The following is a 17,518-nucleotide window of genomic DNA, read 5'->3' as shown; positions in this document are numbered from 1 at the left end:
CCAACATCTACTAGAGCAGCAGTGGGCAAAAGGCCACTCAGGAGTGATGATACACTCTGCAAGCAATTAAAAGTAGCTCAGCCCTCCTCCAGTGGTGCACTAATCCCTTTCTTGTCGTTTCCTTTAAAGTTTTCGTGGGAGCTTCTTTCTTTTGTGCCAAGGAGGATTGACGTCCTGCATGGGAAAATGACAGCACCAGCACCTTTACTCATCCACCTCTCCTCCTCTTCCTCCTTAACATGCACTAGGGCTGCCAGGTCACCCCTGGCTCGCCAGGTTCCTGCTTATGGTTCCCACCATAAGCAGAAATCCGGCAAGCCTAATATGCACATGTGAACCTATGATATGAATGGAAAAGGAGTGAGCTACTGACACTTTCCCCACTGGATCAAAGTTGCTATTTGCTTCTTCCAGGGAAAACATAGAGGTACCAGTATATTCCCCTGTAAGGCGGGTTACAGTTTGGGATAATAGCAGTGAATTGCTTTGGAAAAATAATAGCCCAGAAAAGGTTTCAGAGCACTGCAGATCTGCTCTGGAATTTTGCAATTTTTGTACAAGTTGTCATTTTGTTATTGGCTTCAGACACAGAGCCACCATTTTGTAACTACTGGCTCCCAAGGCTTTTAAAAAGTAGCTCCCAGAAACAAAGTCTGCCCTCCCCTATACTATAGAAGAGGTTAGAATAAGAGATTGATTCAAATAAAAATGTAAAGCATTGGAGATGAGAACAAGGAGATCAGAGGTTATACCTATTCAAATAGTAATCACAGTTAGAGATATACTATCAAATATTCCACAGCGCATCTGATTGCTACCAAATCCTCTCTTTCACTGCAGACCCCCACTCTTCCATTGATGCTGCCTCCAGGAACAAGTGGAAGAGGGCCTCAATGGTTTGTGGTGGGAGAAGGAAGTAGGAAAATCCTGCTCTATAAAGTCCACTGTATCTATGGCAGCCGAGATACAAAAAGTCAATTATGAAAAGTGCAAGATTGTTCTTTTAAATTCAGTGCAAGAACATACAGCTTTATTTAATTTTTTTAAATAACTTTATTTAAAAGAGAAAAAGAGACATTTGAAGGTGCATAAAGGATCTTGAACAGAATACAGATTAATAGATTTAAGCTACAGAAAAAAAATACAAGCAAGATATATAACGACATAGCTAAATTTCATAGTATTACTCCTCTCCCTCTCCTCAATTACTTATACCCAAACTTTTATACTCAACATTCTATATTTAATCATATACATCACGTTTTATATTCAACATTTTTAAAACCTTAATTTTGTAACTGATCTATATCCATGTTAACTATTCTTAATATTTCTTAACTTCCAGCTACGAAGTCAAAGAAATCTCTCCATTTTTCCTGGAATTCCTGTGTTGTTCTGTTATGTATATAAGAAGTTAATCGTATAGCTTTATTTTGAATAAAAATATGGAGAATAATAACTGAAAATATTCTTGCCCTAACATTTCTTTTCTGGATAAAAAAACCTGTCACTCTGAATTTGGAAATCAGCGATATCGTTTTGATTTTAAGAAGTGTTATGCATTCATGGACAACTCTCATAGTTGCTAGATCTCCCCAATGTAAAAACAGAGGAGGAGTGAAGAGACCAGGGGTGTGTAATAGGTTTGCGTGCACACATGTAAGGACAACAGAAAAGTGTAGAAAAAACACAGCCCTACAGGAGAAGGATAACCAAAGAGGTTGGAACAAAAAAAACGAATTAATTATAACTGAAAACATAAAAAAGTGTCTGTTTCTAGTTCTGTACATATGAAGATAAAATGTACTAATGTACCAGAATATATGTGAGTTTACTAAGTATATATACAAGTCTGTGGTACTTATATATTGAACCACATGGTTGATGTTTTAATTGTACTTACACACTTTTAATTGTTGAATTAAAATATATATCGCTGGTTTGATTATTTGTAGTATTTTTTTTGTTATACTTAATTCATTTTTTTCCTGCCTCTTTGGTTACTCTTCTGTGCATACATGCCCATGTTTTGGACCAATCACATCATTTCTGGTGTGACCCAAAAGTGACGGGTCATGACAGGGCCTATTCACTAAAAATCAGTCCTGGTGTGACTCTTTGCATCTGGGTTGCACTGAAAATAATGTCATCAACTGGGAATGTGGGCATGTGTCTGTGTCCTTGGCCTCCATCCTGACCCACCTTCCCTTGTTTCCTCTCTGTTTTCCCTTGCTGACTAGGTGAGTGGCAGTTGGGAGGGGGGGCAGCTTAGGGCAGGGGGCTATACTTAGGTCTCCTTGGCAGAAGTTGGGCCTTCAGCCTCTCCTCCTGTGGCAGTTTTGAGGCACTGGGCCAGATCCTGAAGGGGTGAGCGAGCAGGGCATATCGGGCGGCTCACCCTTGCAGTCCCACGGAGCCAGCAGCAGGCCTGGAGAGTAACACATCGAACAGCTATGGGCCTTTTGATGCTGTAGGATCCGTTGCCCAGATGCGTGGCCAATTCTCCAAACAGGCTGTAATCAATAAAATTGTGGCTATTTCAACCAAAAGGTTGAAATGTGTGTCATTAACAGAGCCCAGCCTGAACATAGCACATAGGTTGCAAAGTGAGAAGCCTGCAATGGTTTGTTCCGCTAGTTTAGCATTAAACTACAATAAAGTAGCTAAAGTGGCTATACTTAGGTCTCCTTAATAAAGATGTCTTTGTGTTTGCAGATTTACAATTGACATTTTATGATATGAAAGGGTATCATGTATGTTTAAATAATTTCCTGAATGTTTTCAGAGATTCCCTCCCTCCCTCACACACACACACACGTGCGCGCACACACACACACACTCTTATACAAAATACTGGAGAAACTTAAATATTTGATTTAAATAGCTTAAATATTTGATTAATTCGTTTAAACTGATGGGTTCGTCTTAGTACTAAAGGCTTCGTAATCAAAGAGTGCTGCCCTAGAAGTGTTAGGTGACAAAATTTTATTTTCAACGTGTTCTTCATTTTTAATAGAACGCTATTGTGGGCTGTGTATGCTGAGCCATCTGCCCCCTGCCCCAGCAATTGAGTAATAATGCATTACTGTTTCCTGCTTTCTCCTTAATTCCACGTAAGAAACCATTGTACCAAACAGCATTGCACAATATATATTCTTTGGATAAGTGGCAAGAGAGTTGGTGTGTGCTTTTTTATTTTTTGTCTTTCTGTTTTCCTGCATTTCCACTTTAGCTCTAAATAATGTTTGCATACCAGCAGTAGAGAAACCTGCAGTCTTAGATTATGGCTGTATTTCACCTGAATGGTTGCAAGGTAGAGAATGTGCTACTGAGACAGTGTAACTATGATTTTTTATATTGCTTTTAAACGGAGAAAATGCAGTAGAAGACAAATATAAACTCATAATGCAGAATCTACACAGTTGTTCCTGCAGAAGGGGGAGGCATTAAAGGCTAGTGCCAGACACTGCTAATATTCCATTGACAAAGCACCCACATAATTACAGTGTGACATCATTAGAGCATAGAAAGCAGAGCTTCGTGACTCAGAGGAAAGCTAGTTTGTCAGCTAAACAGAGGTTGATAAATTGATATAAAAGTGAATTTTCTGTCTCCCAACAACAAATTTTAAACTCAAAGCATTTCAAACTCTTTTTAAAACAATGAGCTCCCTTTAAATTCAGTATATTTACTGCTTTTGCACAATGACAATGCTGTGTCTTTGTAAGGTTTACCACATTGTTTAGTCCCTGAAAAGTCCTGTTTTAATGTAATCAGACAGGCAGAAGACTTATGACACTCCTAGGCACTTTTTTGTGATTTCCCATACTTACCAATCATGACAACTCTGTTATCTGCGTTGAACCTGCCTCACAGTCTGATCTTATAAAGACAAATAAAGAAAAATGTAGGTCAAGTGGTGACAAGAGAGGAGAAATCTGCAAGCTGGAGTTTGTTGTTCATCAGGATTCTTGTAGATATAGTGATCCTTTCTTAGGCAGACTCGGTTAAGAATTAAGGAGTACTTTCGGATGCCACCCTTGTGTTTGTGAAGGTGTTTGCACTTGTCATGGAAGATTTCTTGATTCATCTGATCAGGCTACTGTCCCTGCTTCAGTAAATTTGAGATTTAACTACTTTAAATGTTTTCAGTGTATGACTGTCTTTGAAAATGTCTTTGAAATTGAAATCAGAAGAGATTCAACAGAATGTTGTAGCAAGGTTGCTTGGGGGGGGGGTGGTTAGACATAAAACCCTTATGTACACAACTGATTTACAACAACCCCAGCAAGAGTCTTTCAAGTAGGGGTGGTTTACCAGTGCCTTCCTCCACAGGGTCTTCCTTGGTGGCCCCTGCCCAAGTATCAACTCTGCTTAGCTTCCAAGACCTGAGGAGATTGGGCTGTTCTGTGCTTCCCTCCTCCCCAGCATAGCCTTCATGTCAATATAAACATTTTTGCTGGTTGCCCATTTGTTTCCAGTTCCAATTAACTGTGCCTTCACAGCCTGAGACCTCACCACCTCTGTATTCGAACTAGTCTGACCAATGCCATTTAACTCCATTCAGTTGCTGGTCTCTTTACTTCCTTAAGTATCAGTGTGGATAGTGACATACTGTATGCACACGTTCTCTGTGGTAACCCCCATTCTGCAGAATCATTTTCCTGAGACCGTAACTAAAGACTCTTTGCTCCTCTTTAGAAGCTCTTCTGAAGAAATTTTGGGACAGTTTTATTTTACTTATATATTTCTACTAGCAACAAAGCCCGTTGTGTTTAACAATATAACGGGCTCTAGTGGGGTCTTGTGAGGGCATGTGCCACCCCGGTAGTATTCCTGTGCTCCGCAGTGGGCCAATTCCAGCTTCAAATGGGCCAAAATCAGGCTAGTGCGGAGCACAAGAGCACCCCAGGGCCTATCATGTTGCCCCGGCAGCATTCCTGAGCTCTGCATTGGCCCTATTTGGCCTCAATCAGGCAGAAATCAGGCGGGTGCGGCATGCAGAAACACTCCAGGACCCATTGCACTGCCCGGGCAGCATGTCTACACTCTGCAGTGGCCTGATTTGGCTTCAAGTGGGTGGAAATCGGGCTGGTGCAGAGCACAGCAGCACTCCACAGCCTGTTGTGACACCACATCCTGCTCGAGGTGTGCTGAGGGCTGGGCTGGCATGGCAGGCCTCCCCATTGACTTGGTGGCTGTGGTGGCACAACCCTCCAGAGACCCTGAGGAGGCTGCTGCAGTGATGGAGAAGGCCGGTGCAGTAGTGTGACCCTCCCCGCCAGCACGCTGGGTGGTAGCACCAGGCCTCGTCAGGCCTTCCCATGGCCACTGCAGAGCCTTGGGAGGGGTGCACTGGTCCTTCCCACCCCCTCCTAAACAAGCCGTATTGGCAACAACTCTTTATCCTCACGGAGGCCAGAGTGCACCTGCTCAGGGATAAAAAGTGAGTTGACACCAACATGGCTTGCCTTTGCCTTTTATCTAGTAGGATACCATTTTCCCCAAAAAACTTAGTTTCCAACCATTAAAATTCCATGTTATATAAATAATTAAAGCATCACTTTACACTAAAAGAACAAATATAAAAGCTACCATTCAGCTAGATGGTCATCTGAAATCCTTTACCTTGAACTTCAAGAATAACTGTAGAAGGGAGAGGAGAGAACTGTCCCCGCATCATGTGGCAGCCCATTCAAAAGAGGTGATGTTTCAGAAACCATTCTTGTCCAATTTGAGGCTGACTTCTCCTGTCTTAGAGATGGAATCAAATACAGTTCTGGTTGACAAGATGGTAGGATTTGCTTGAGCTCATATGGGAAGAGACAGTCCATCAAGTAAAAGGACCCCAGGCTGTAAAGAACTTGAAAGGTTAAAAACTAACTCCTTGAATTGCATCTGGAAACATAATGGTAACGAGCACAGTTGATTCAACATTGCCAAAACATGACAGGACTGACCAACCCTGGACAACAAATGTCTGTAGCATTCTGAATCAACTGTAGTTTCCTAGTCATCATCAAGGGCATCCCTGCATACAGCACATTGCACTAATCTAATTTCAAGGTAACAATAGCATGGATCACTATGGCCATTTCAGCTGTATCCAAAAAACAGCAGTTTTTGAGCCAATTGTAACTAGAATAATGCATTTCTCTCAACAACACTGAAGGTCTCATTGCCTAAGCGGGCATTAAATGACAATTTTCCTTGTTAATTGTTTCAGGAAGAGAGGCTGAGTGATATTATCTATCATAGTGTCTCCGGACTACTTAGAAGATGAGTATATGTTTCATCACAAGTATTCTTAGTGGATCACAAGATTGTCTTGAGCATAGCTTATTTTTAGGAAAGATAATCTTTGCCTATTGTTCAACCATGGAGTTTTGGAGTGCATCTTCTTGCATTACAGAGGAGTGTGTTTTTGCTTACTGTAATGTGTTACCCAATAATGCAAGTATTGGCATTTGTTTTTGGAAATATTTGAACATTCCAGATATGGCATTATTTGGTAAGTTCCAAATACTTCCAAATTGCATATCTGTACAGTTACGTGAAACTAGCAAGAGTCCAGTGGCACCTATAAGACTGGGTGAGCAAATAGAGGCACTCAAAGGAGAAAACGTAAGGTCCCAGACAAAAAACCTCTCTTAAATTTCAAAAATATAACAACAATTTACTAAAATGTAAAGGTGCAAAGGTGCAATCAACCATATATATACAAAATATTATTCCAATTACATATATCACAGTCAGTCCTTTCTAGAGTTAACACACAGATATTGTTACTAGTACCAATTTGTCAAAAATACAAGGCAACCAGAATCTACATTCTTAAATAAACAGTTACATAACCAGTAAATCTGGAAACGAATACAAGACCAAATGTCCCAGTACACCAGTCTATACGACAGTATAGTCGTTACCAAAGTGCCAATGAGTTTCTTACAGCAGTTCAGAAAAGGGGCTTCTTTTTATTCAAAGAAGTATATTTCAAAGCAGTAATTTGAAATGGAGTAGTAATAAATCCGCCCGGTGGTAGTAAATCCGCCCAACCAAAGGCTAGCTTCGAAGGCTTTGCAGTAGCTGCTTCCTCGGGGGTGACTCTGCCTATTTACAAAGGCGAAAATTACACTCCAGAATTAATTCTCAACAAGAAATACATCCCGGTATTCTCATAGATTCCATCTACTTACAATCTTGAACCACTTCAACGTTTCAAAAAGCATTCCATTTTCATCTGGTAGCCATGAGGGCATGAGTACAGGAGAAATAACACCCTCTTTAATAAAGCCCTTATTAATAAAGAACCTAAAACACCTACTTTCTACATATTGCCCAAAGTACACGAGGGATTTCTACCTCCAGGAAGACCGATTATAGCAGGTTGCAATTCACTGTTAGAGCCATTAGCTCAACTTTTGGATTTTCATTTGCAACTCATGCCTTTCTCAAGGACACAACAACTAATTAAAGGAATAGAAGAATTAGAACTCCCTAGTGGGGCTGTGTTGATAACCTTGAACGTGGTGTCCTTATACACTTCTATTCCCTATGAAGGGGCAAGACAGGTTATAGAGGAGGCATTATGGGCACGTAGCAATCAGATTCCCCCCACCCATTTCCTCTTGTCTCTCACTAATATCATAATGGAGAAGAATTTCTTCAGATACAGATCCCAATTCTTTGTATAAATCAGGTGTGTGGCGATGGGATGCCCTGCAGCGCCCTCTATAGCGAATCTTTATATGAATCAGTTAGAGGTTCAGCATGTGTTTAAACCAGAGAATAACCTTGTTTTTGCGGAAATCCTGTACTACCAGCAGTATATTGATGACGTGGTGGCAATATTTTCCAATAGGGCCAATATTGAAGCATTTATGCAGTGGATGAATAATCTAGATACCCATATTAAGTTTACAGGGTACTATAGTGACATGTATATTAATTATCTGGATGTGATTATCTACAAAGTTAACGGCCACAAACTAGCTGTTTGTCCGTTTTGTAAGGAGACGGACTGTAATTCTTATTTACATTTTTCCTCTTATCATCCCCAAAGACTTAAGAACAACATTCCATACAGCCAATTTCTTCGTCTTCACAGAAATTCCACCCAAACATCTGACTATTTACGAGAAAGTAGGACCACGGCAACAAACTTTGTGGGAAGAGGTTACTCTCCACAATTAATAGCGAATGCAAGAAAGAGAGCATCTGAGGTTAGGAGAGTAGAATTATTGAACTCTAGCCAGAAAAAAACTACTGGCAGAATTCATTGGTCTTTGAAATTTACTTCTAAAGCCAATGAGATTAGTCAGATTGTTCGTCAACATCGGCATCTGGTTCAACACCTTCTGGGTTGTGCTGAACCACCAGTGATAGGATATAAAAGAACTAATAGTCTTTGTGATATGCTAGTCCATTCTGACATGAAAAGGAAGGTTATTAACAACAACAACCCTGTAGGGCATTACAAATGTGGTCACTGCAGTGGCTGCCCTTTGGCACTCCAGGGCAGTGTGATCCCTTTAAGAAAACAGACTAGAGATATAACATTTTGTAACTTTTCCACTTGTAACACTCATGGGGTAATTTACCTCATACAGTGTCCATGCGAACCAGTATATATTGACAGCACTAGTAGGGCGATCCGTATTTGGATCCAAGAACATCTGTCCAAAATAAGGAGAAATCTGGTAGAAGCCCCACTCACCACACATTTCCGACAAGCAAAACATAAGGAAACAGACTTGAGATTCACCGTGATTGAGGTTGTTCGTGATAAAGAAGGCAAAATCCCTATTCAAAGATTTTTACAACGTGAGAGCTTTTGGATTTGTTTTTGGGGAACTCTGGCCCCTAGAGGCATGAATGTAGACTTGGACATGTCATGTTTCTTATAAATTATTCTCATATAATTGGCTCATTAGATACTATCTCTTTAACTGAACGTAGTATATAATTGAGGTGGGTAGTACTTGTAAATCATGGACATTGCTCTTGTGACTACCAGATGGAAAAGAAATGCTCTGTGAAAATTTGAAGTGGTTCAAGATTGTAAGTAGATGGAATCTATGAGAATACCGGGATGTATTTCTTGTTGAGAATTAATTCTGGAGTGTAATTTTCACCTTTGTAAATAGGCAGAGTCACCCCCACCCCCCAAGCAGCTACTGCAAAACCTTTGAAGCTAGCCTTTGGTTGGGTGGATTTACTACCACCGGGCAGATTTATTACTACTCCATTTCAAATTACTGCTTTGAAATATACTTCTTTGAATAAAAAGAAGCCCCTTTTCTGAACTGCTGTAAGAAACTCATTGGCACTTTGGTAACGACTATACTGTCGTATAGACTGGTGTACTGGGACATTTGGTCTTGTATTCGTTTCCAGATTTACTGGTTATGTAACTGTTTATTTAAGAATGTGCATTCTGGCTGCCTTGTATTTTTGACAAATTGGTACTAGTAACAATATCTGTGTGTTAACTCTAGAAAGGACTGACTGTGATATATGTAATTGGAATAATATTTTGTATATATATGATTGATTGCACCTTTGCACCTTTACATTTTAGTAAATTGTTGTTATATTTTTGAAATTTAAGAGGAGAGTTTTTTGTCTGGCACCTATAAAACTAACAAAATTAGTAGTAGGGTATGAGCTTTCATGATCCACAGCTCACTTCTTCAGATACAGCCACAGCTCACTTCAGGTATCTGAAGAGGTGAGCTGTGGCTCATGAAAGCTCATACCCTGTCACTAATTTAGTTAGTCTTATGGGTGCTACTGGACTCTTGCTGCCACAGATAGACTAACATGGATACCATCTTGGTGAAACTAGCAGTCCTGCAAGTTTGAAGTTTATGATATCCCAATAAATAAACATTATGCACCCCTGGAATTGTTTGGATGTAAGAGAGCGTTCAAATGTTGATCCACACAGAGACTCTACAAGAAACACTTGTACCACATAATTTTATGAATATTTAAATCAGATTCATCAGTTCTTTCATTTATTTTAAAGTTAGACATCAAATTAATATTAGTACATCCACTCTCTTTCCCTTGTACTGCTTATCATGCTTAATCAATGATTAATAGCATGTCTAATTATTCTATTCTCATTATTTATTTATTTTTACAGATTCCTGTACTTCTCAGCCTGAGTCAAGACCCTGATGTTAACTTACCTGTGAAGCCTCTTGTCTTTTCATTGGCCATGGGTGCTTGTCTTGGAGGTAAGGGATAATTATATGTATATCAACGGTTCCTTTAAAAGTGTATATCAATAGCTGTAATGGGAAGTGTACTTGTAAACAGACTTCCTAAATGATATCCATTAGAACAGGTGTAATATAGTTTTTCAGACTGTTGCAGTGCTTCCCAAAGAATAGCATTGTTGGATTGGTAAATTTTTATATTTCATTAGCTCTAAAAGCAGATAGAATTAAATTATTAATGAAAGAAGATAAAACTAGTCTACAGACAGATACATGCTGCCCAGATATTTAGGTTTGTTTTATGGTTTTAGAGCAAATGTAATGTTATAGTTAAAAATATGAGCTGTGAACAGACTCTGGTTCACATAACATATGAGTCTAGGGTTGGTCTAACAAAGGATTGCCAGGCCTCTGTTGGCAGTCCTCAGGAGACTGAAGGGGGTGGAGACTTACCCTAATGGTGTCCTGTTACACTGTGATATACTTCCAGCTGCATAACTGAAAGTGATGCTATCACATCATGGGACTCCAGTAAAAACCATAGCATCTCAGGGGAATCCTAGAACATCCCACAACGTGGTGATGTCACTTTCAGTTATTTTCTTTTGAAAATTTTTTATTAGGTGAGTACAGGTTACAAATAAAGTTTTTGTTTAAACACCTAAATATCAATTTCCCCCCACCCTTTCTCTCCCCCCTTTTCCACAGACTTCCAATAGCTTTCCAAACCATATCTTATTTTATTACTTACTTATCTATTCCCTCTATATGATATTATCCCGTATTTCCTTAATAAACTAAATAATATCCATTAAAATCAAATCTATTCAAGACTTAAACTTAACAATAATTAAAACTTCACTTTAAATGGTAAAGATCCCTATCTCTAATAATTCTCCCAGTTAATAACTTTCAAATTGCCATAATTTCCCCTTCACATCCCACTTTTTCTCCAAATACTCCTTCAATCTCCCCCAGTCATTGAAAAATTCTTCAGAATTCTGGTCTCTCAGCCTTCTTGTCATTTTGTCCATTTCTGCCATGTACAGCAACTTTTGTATCCACTCTCCAATAGATGGTGTTTCTGGCACTTTCCATTAAAATTATAATTTGTGTTATTAATGTTCATATTGCTGCAAAATTTTATTATATTTATTGTATATTTTAAAATGTTGTGATCTGCTCTGAGCCCGCTTGCAGGGAGAGTGGAATAGAAATAAAATTAAATAATAAATAATTGCTTGAAATTGCTTGAACTGGTTGGCCTTTTCTAATCCACATTCTGGTTTCTTATGAAACATAATCTCAGTGTACTATAACATGGTCCTCCAACTGCTAAGATTTGTTCTTGAAAACATGCTCCAGCCCCAGTGGAGAGCATGATACCATATAGGGTTGCCAGTTGCAGCTGGTAAACCACATGGAGGGTTAAACCACAGAGTTCGGGTGAATCAGTGTTGCCTGAATGTAATGATGTCACTTGCTATAAGTGATGCCATGTGCCAGTGTGATGCTGGCACCCCCCTTCCATTCCCCCTACCTGGTCTATGAAGTGTTGACAGAGAGTGAGGATAATAGTCAGCCCCCTCAATACTGTGATCCCCATCTTGGTATGTTGCTATTTTTACTGGCTTTTGATTAAATTTTCCTTCAGGGGCTTGAACTCCAACAACTTGAATATGAATCTTATAGAAATCTTTGGTTTTACTAGAAACTGTGTATAGCCACCTTGATTATTGAAAATTTGTTTTTTTCCATTTATTTTTCACCCATTTATTTTTCACCCAAACTTTTCATTCGGTGATTGAAGGGGGCAGTGCCATGTCCGCCTCCCACTTTTGGGGTGGGGGAGGGTTCTCCCCACCACTGCACTTTGTTGATTTGTTTTATTATTTGTATATTGATTTTAGTTCTTGTTTTTATTGATTTTAACTGTTCACCGCCCAGAGCCCCTGGGGATGGGCGGTATATAAATTGAAAAAATAAATAAATAAATAAATAATGAGACATTTTTCAGTATCATTCCACACATATCTGCTAGATTAAATGATTAAACTAAAGGAAGCTGGGTTTTGTTCGGCAATTCAATATTTGCTGATAAGGTTGAGATCTACCTGCTGCTAAAACACCTTGAATTTGTGAGAATAATCTGAGATGAGAACAGCTCTTTCTTTCCCTTTAAATATTGATGCTGGACCAAAATTAAAAATAGGTGCACTGGGCCTTATAGAATAATTTGGTGTTAGTCAACCAGCCTCTAGGGACTGTTATACAGAAAGAATATCTTACTGTCTTGAGGTAATACACATAGGGTTGCCAGCCCTAGCTGACACCCTGATGTAGGATTGTCAGGTCCCCCTGGCAACCAGCAGGGGTTGGAGAGGGGGGTTACCAAGTGTGGAGGAGGGGTGCTTGCTGGCGATGTCATAACATCACGGGTGATGAACTGATGTCACTCTTGGAAATGATGTCATCATGTTGCCTGGAATACTTTATCATAAAAATTCACTGAAAATATTTCATGGCATAGCAGAAAAGCTTGATGAGCCTAAAGATAATATCCAGGATATATTAGTAGTTTTTGCATTGCAAGTATATCAGTGAGCCTATTCATACTCAGTGAACCTGCTCAAAGTCAGCTGTTGTGGTCAAATTCTCTTACAACAGCTGTCCTACAAGCAAAGACAAAACAGGTTGTCATGCAATTGTTAAAGGCATATTATCATGCGTAGGAATAAAGATGGTACCTCAATAAAGTTGATATAAATCTTTGAAAGTATAACCTCAGTCTGAAGAGTGCAAATGTTTAAATTAAATTAAATTAATTCCTGGAAAGTCTTCTTAAGCTGTTTGGTTTGTTGGATCTCAATCTTGGTATTTTTGATTAGGGGATTTATATTTTATTGTCCAAGAAGTTCCACAAAAGAATGCTGTGGGTTTAGTTTTATTTGCACTTTAAAAGAACAATATAGATCTGCCATCTGGTTGATCTTTAATTCAACTTTATGCTGATTATTCTGTTTTATATTCCACAAATATTGGCTATGGATAAATTACAACAAACAAAACTTCCTAAGGAAGGGAAAACAGACTGATCATTTTTTTTGTTGCCTAAGAAAGAAATAAAACACTGTGCAAGTAGTTTGTAAGTGTTAATAAGAGAGAATGAAGATTATTTTTATATACCATTGGGGTTCCACAAGGACTTCTAAAGGATATCTCCTTTCCCCCTCTACCACCATGTCCTCTTTCCTGTTCCTGCCCCTCATAGCTTCTCCCCATTTTCCTACTTCCTTCTCTCCTTCTCACCCACCATTGTCTGCTCCCCTGTCTTCAACTCCCCCCCCTCACCTCCTTCTTATGGCCCAGTTGTGTGGTGCCAGCTAAGCTTGGCCCAGTACCATGGTGGGGAACCTGCAAGGACTTTGGGAGTATTTCACTTTTTCCTGTATTCCCTTATCCACACAATTTCCTCTTTCCATCTTCCTGGCAGCTTCCATATGCTCATCTATCCCTACATCCTTCTCTCCTTTAAACCCACTAAACGACTTACCTTTCATCTGCCTCCCATCTTCATATATATTTACTAATTTACTTCATTCATATACTGCCTTTCACCACAATGGAGGCCCAAACAGCTTACAGCATTTTCCTTGCTTCCATATTACCCTCACAACAACCCTGAGAGGTAGATTAGGCTGAGAGTGTGGTACCGAATCAAAGTGACTCAGTGAGCTTCCATAGCAGAGTCTCCCAGATCCTATTCTGAAATTCCAAACACTTCACTACACTGGCTTGGGTGAGGGGGGGGGGAAAGGGCTCCTGTTGAACAGTAGCAAGCAGCCAAACCTGGATGGGTCATAAAAGTTGTAATGATTTTAAGTGTGTGTGTGTGTGTCTTTAAATGGTTGGCGTGGTACAGATGAAGAGTGGGGGTGAAAGAGAAGGATGAGTGAGTGAGATGATTGGTTGTTGACTGAGGGCCAAGCTACAAGTGACAAATGACACTTGAACGGCAAGTGGATTGAGTGGAGCGCAAGTGAACAGGGAGAAATACACTTGCCGTTCAAATGTCGTTCATCACTTGTAGCTTCACCCTGAGAGTGTGGGTGGAGTTAATGCAGTTTTCAGTTACTGAGCAGAGACAGAACTTTTAGTCAGGGTTTTGACAGGCAAGCTGTGTGCAGCCTGAGTGTGTTTAAGCATTTCTGCGAGAAATATAATCTGTGTGGAAGCCTGAACTGTGTATGTTTGTGAAAGAACATTCAGTCAGGGCAAGAGAGGCAAACTGTGTATGCGCTTGAGAGAAAGGCCGTTTCCACACTGCCAAATATACCGCAAATTTTGCAGAATGAATTGCTTACCTGAGATCTGCCTCATCATGCCTCATCACGCTCCCAGCAGTTCACACTGCTCATCAGAAATCGCGTGACTGTGGGTGGTACATGTTCACATCACAGTTGGCGTCAGAGCTGAACCACCTGCTTTCTCCGCCTTAAAAAAAAAACTCAACAGGATTAGCGGCGTATCGCAAATTCAAATATAGGAACATTCTGAGCCTCGTCAATCATCCCGGCCCATTCAAGCCCTTTCACAGCCTTCCGCTTCATTTCATCCATCGGGGGAAGGGAGGGGCGTAGAGAGGGGAAACAAAGCGCCATGGCAGGAGGCTCGACCAGTGCCAGAATGCCTACACAACCTCTCGCTTGCTCACTCTCTGCTTTGGAGCCTTTTTAAAGGGCCACAAAGAAAGCATTGGGAGGCAGAGGAGGAGGCATTGTGAAAGGCAGGCCCTGTCCGACAACATGGCAGGAGTGGAGAGGGACCTTCCCAAGTGTTTATTGCTCCATGGAGCAGCAGCCTGGCTGGCGAGCTGCTTTGGAGCCTTTTCAAAGGGCAGCAAAGAAAGCATTGGGCAGCGGAGGAGAAGGCGTTGTGAAAGGCAGGAGAGGGGACAGCTGAGAAGGGCAGAGTTAAGTGGACTCTTTCAAGGCTTCAACCATTATTTTCACTACTGGCTCCTCTTCCTTATCTGAGACAATGCAATTGCGCAAATCACTTCCCTTAAAAAAAAATTGGTCGGCTGTTGGTTCAAAACAACATCGCAATAGAGCAATTTTCATTTTAAAAAAGGGGGGGACATCATTGGGAGCCCGCAAAGACGTGGGGGGGGATCTCTTCCAAGGGTTCTGGACAAGAAAAAGGGGGATGGACTAAGTGGGAAGTCTCCGAAGAAGCATTTCAAATAGTTGCTAATTGTCTCCTGTTGTTCCCACGGAAAGATAAAAAGGTGTAACGAAGCAGAATAACGGGAGTCACTCCACGATTGCAGGATACTACAGGTATTCACAGAGTTTAGTGGAAGAATAGAGAAAGAATGCGCAAGTTTTGAGCTACAATAAGGCTGTGTGGAAACGGCCAAAGTCTGTGTATTCGAGTGAGAAACTGATATCTGAAGCAGGCAAACTGTGTGTGCAGCCTGAGAGAGAAAGTTTATGAAGATCTGAGTGACTGTGCCTAAGTAAAGTAACTTTAAGAACAGATAACACTTTTTGAAACCATCAAGTTTAATAAATAATATGAAACTGATATACTTCTTGTAAAAATAAAAGTTTGTTTTGGTTTTTTGTTTATCCCAGAGTATCTGCTATTCCCATATCCCATTCCTATCCTCAGGTCCACATAGTATCACGAAGGATCCTGACATTTGGGCACATTATTAAAGGGGAAATTTAAATTACTTTGAAATATAATTCCTGGTGGCAGCAATCTACCCAGAGGGGGCAAGAAGAACAAGTCTTGTGGTATCAAGTCATTTAGTGGTTGATTCTGAACCTCGCCCCAATGAGTCCTTCCTCAGATGCCAAAAGAGACCTAAAAAGGGTGCCCCCTGACTTTTACTGACAGCAACCAAGCCTGCAATAATGGCTAAACTGTTATGGTTGCCTAGCAACAGTCACTGAGGGCATCCAGTTAAAGCTATAGGCACTCCTTTTACCATTCTGGGTTTTTTTTAACCCTCCCCCCCAATGTATTTTTTTTTCAAGATTTCAGATTTTTCTGCAAACCTGGGGCATTTTTCAGGTGTTTAGTAAGATTTGACTTGTCTGTTAATGGCTCCAGCCTCCAGATTTAAGTATCCTCAGATCAAGGATGCTTGACTATTAGTACATATTTTAATGATGCTATTTGAAGTACATATTTTAATGATGCTATTTATATCCTGAGTATTAATGATATAAATATGTTTGTAGTTTCTGCTTGGTTTATTATCTCCATCCTTCACCTGTGCTGATCTTCTTCCAACAGATAAGCAGGAATTTCTGCACATAGAGTAGCCATTTTAAAATGATTCTCCTCTTTGCTCTGCTCATTCAGCCTCAGTAATCACCTCAGCTTCCTTCAGCTGTCACTGCAGTCAGTGCCTTTGCATTATCACATCAGGAGGCTTGGCATTTGTTTGTTTCTTTTATTTTTCTTCATATGCTCAGTCCTATTTTTATGGAAAAATAGATTCTCATTGGGCTCGCTTTTGTCCACTTATGCCAAAGAAGACAGCTGCAACCCAGAAGTGAGTTTCTCTTGAGGGAAACGTATATTAAATGTTCTGGGTTGCATTTGTGAAATTGCATCCTTTCTGAAATAAGCAAAATATTGCCCATTTATATAGTACAAGAAATGTTACCTACTCCATGAAATCCAAGGAGGGCTTTACTTTCATTTTCTGAAAGTGCCTCTTTCTGATTTATGATGAGAATACTCCTTATACAGTGCCCTTACACACTCCTTACACACTGCCCCCCCCAACAGAAGTTCACAGGTTCAGGGATTCAGGCAGGTAAGACAGCCACAAATTGCCACCTGTCTCATTTCTCTTTCATAGATAGAAAGCACTGAACCTTTCCCAAACACTGGGTCCTGTGTCTGCTCTTCTTAGAGTGGTCCCCAAACATAGCAGCCAAGTTCCCTTTATTTGCCACCTCTTACTCCCCGCACTGGGCAGTTGGAGTCAGGAAACCCAATAATTCCTTCCCTTATATGCTGCTACCATGTTGTTAATTTAGTTCATTGGCCATGGCCAGAAAGGCTGGTGTGTTTGTGTGTGTTGTTTTCCCCAAGATACTAAACATCCAGACAACAAGGTTTAAAGAAAGAAAAGGAGTAAAAATTTATTTACAGTGTGAACTGCCCCCCCACCAGGCCCCCTGCCCCCCCTTAGCTGTGTTCCTGGATGCTCTGGGAGCAGGTTTCCCTCGGCCTCAGAATGGCAGGGGGAGGGGGTTGCGTCACCT

General features: G+C 40.4%; 1 protein-coding gene across 1 annotated transcript in view; it reads left to right on the top strand.

The window, feature by feature from the left end:
* The window catches only part of OCA2 (OCA2 melanosomal transmembrane protein), a 279,690-nt gene that overhangs the window by 212,219 nt on the left and 49,953 nt on the right, over nucleotides 1-17,518 (top strand). Inside the window, exon 21 of the mRNA XM_054974145.1 lies at nucleotides 10,151-10,244. Within this exon, the coding sequence (XP_054830120.1) occupies nucleotides 10,151-10,244 (94 nt within the window). The remainder of the gene's footprint in view (nucleotides 1-10,150; nucleotides 10,245-17,518) is intronic.

The sequence above is a fragment of the Eublepharis macularius genome, chromosome 3 (genome assembly GCF_028583425.1).
Source record: "Eublepharis macularius isolate TG4126 chromosome 3, MPM_Emac_v1.0, whole genome shotgun sequence".
NCBI lineage: Eukaryota > Metazoa > Chordata > Lepidosauria > Squamata > Eublepharidae > Eublepharis > Eublepharis macularius.
The sequence above is the reverse complement of the archived record's forward strand: the minus strand, read 5'-3'. Positions and strand labels throughout refer to the sequence as shown.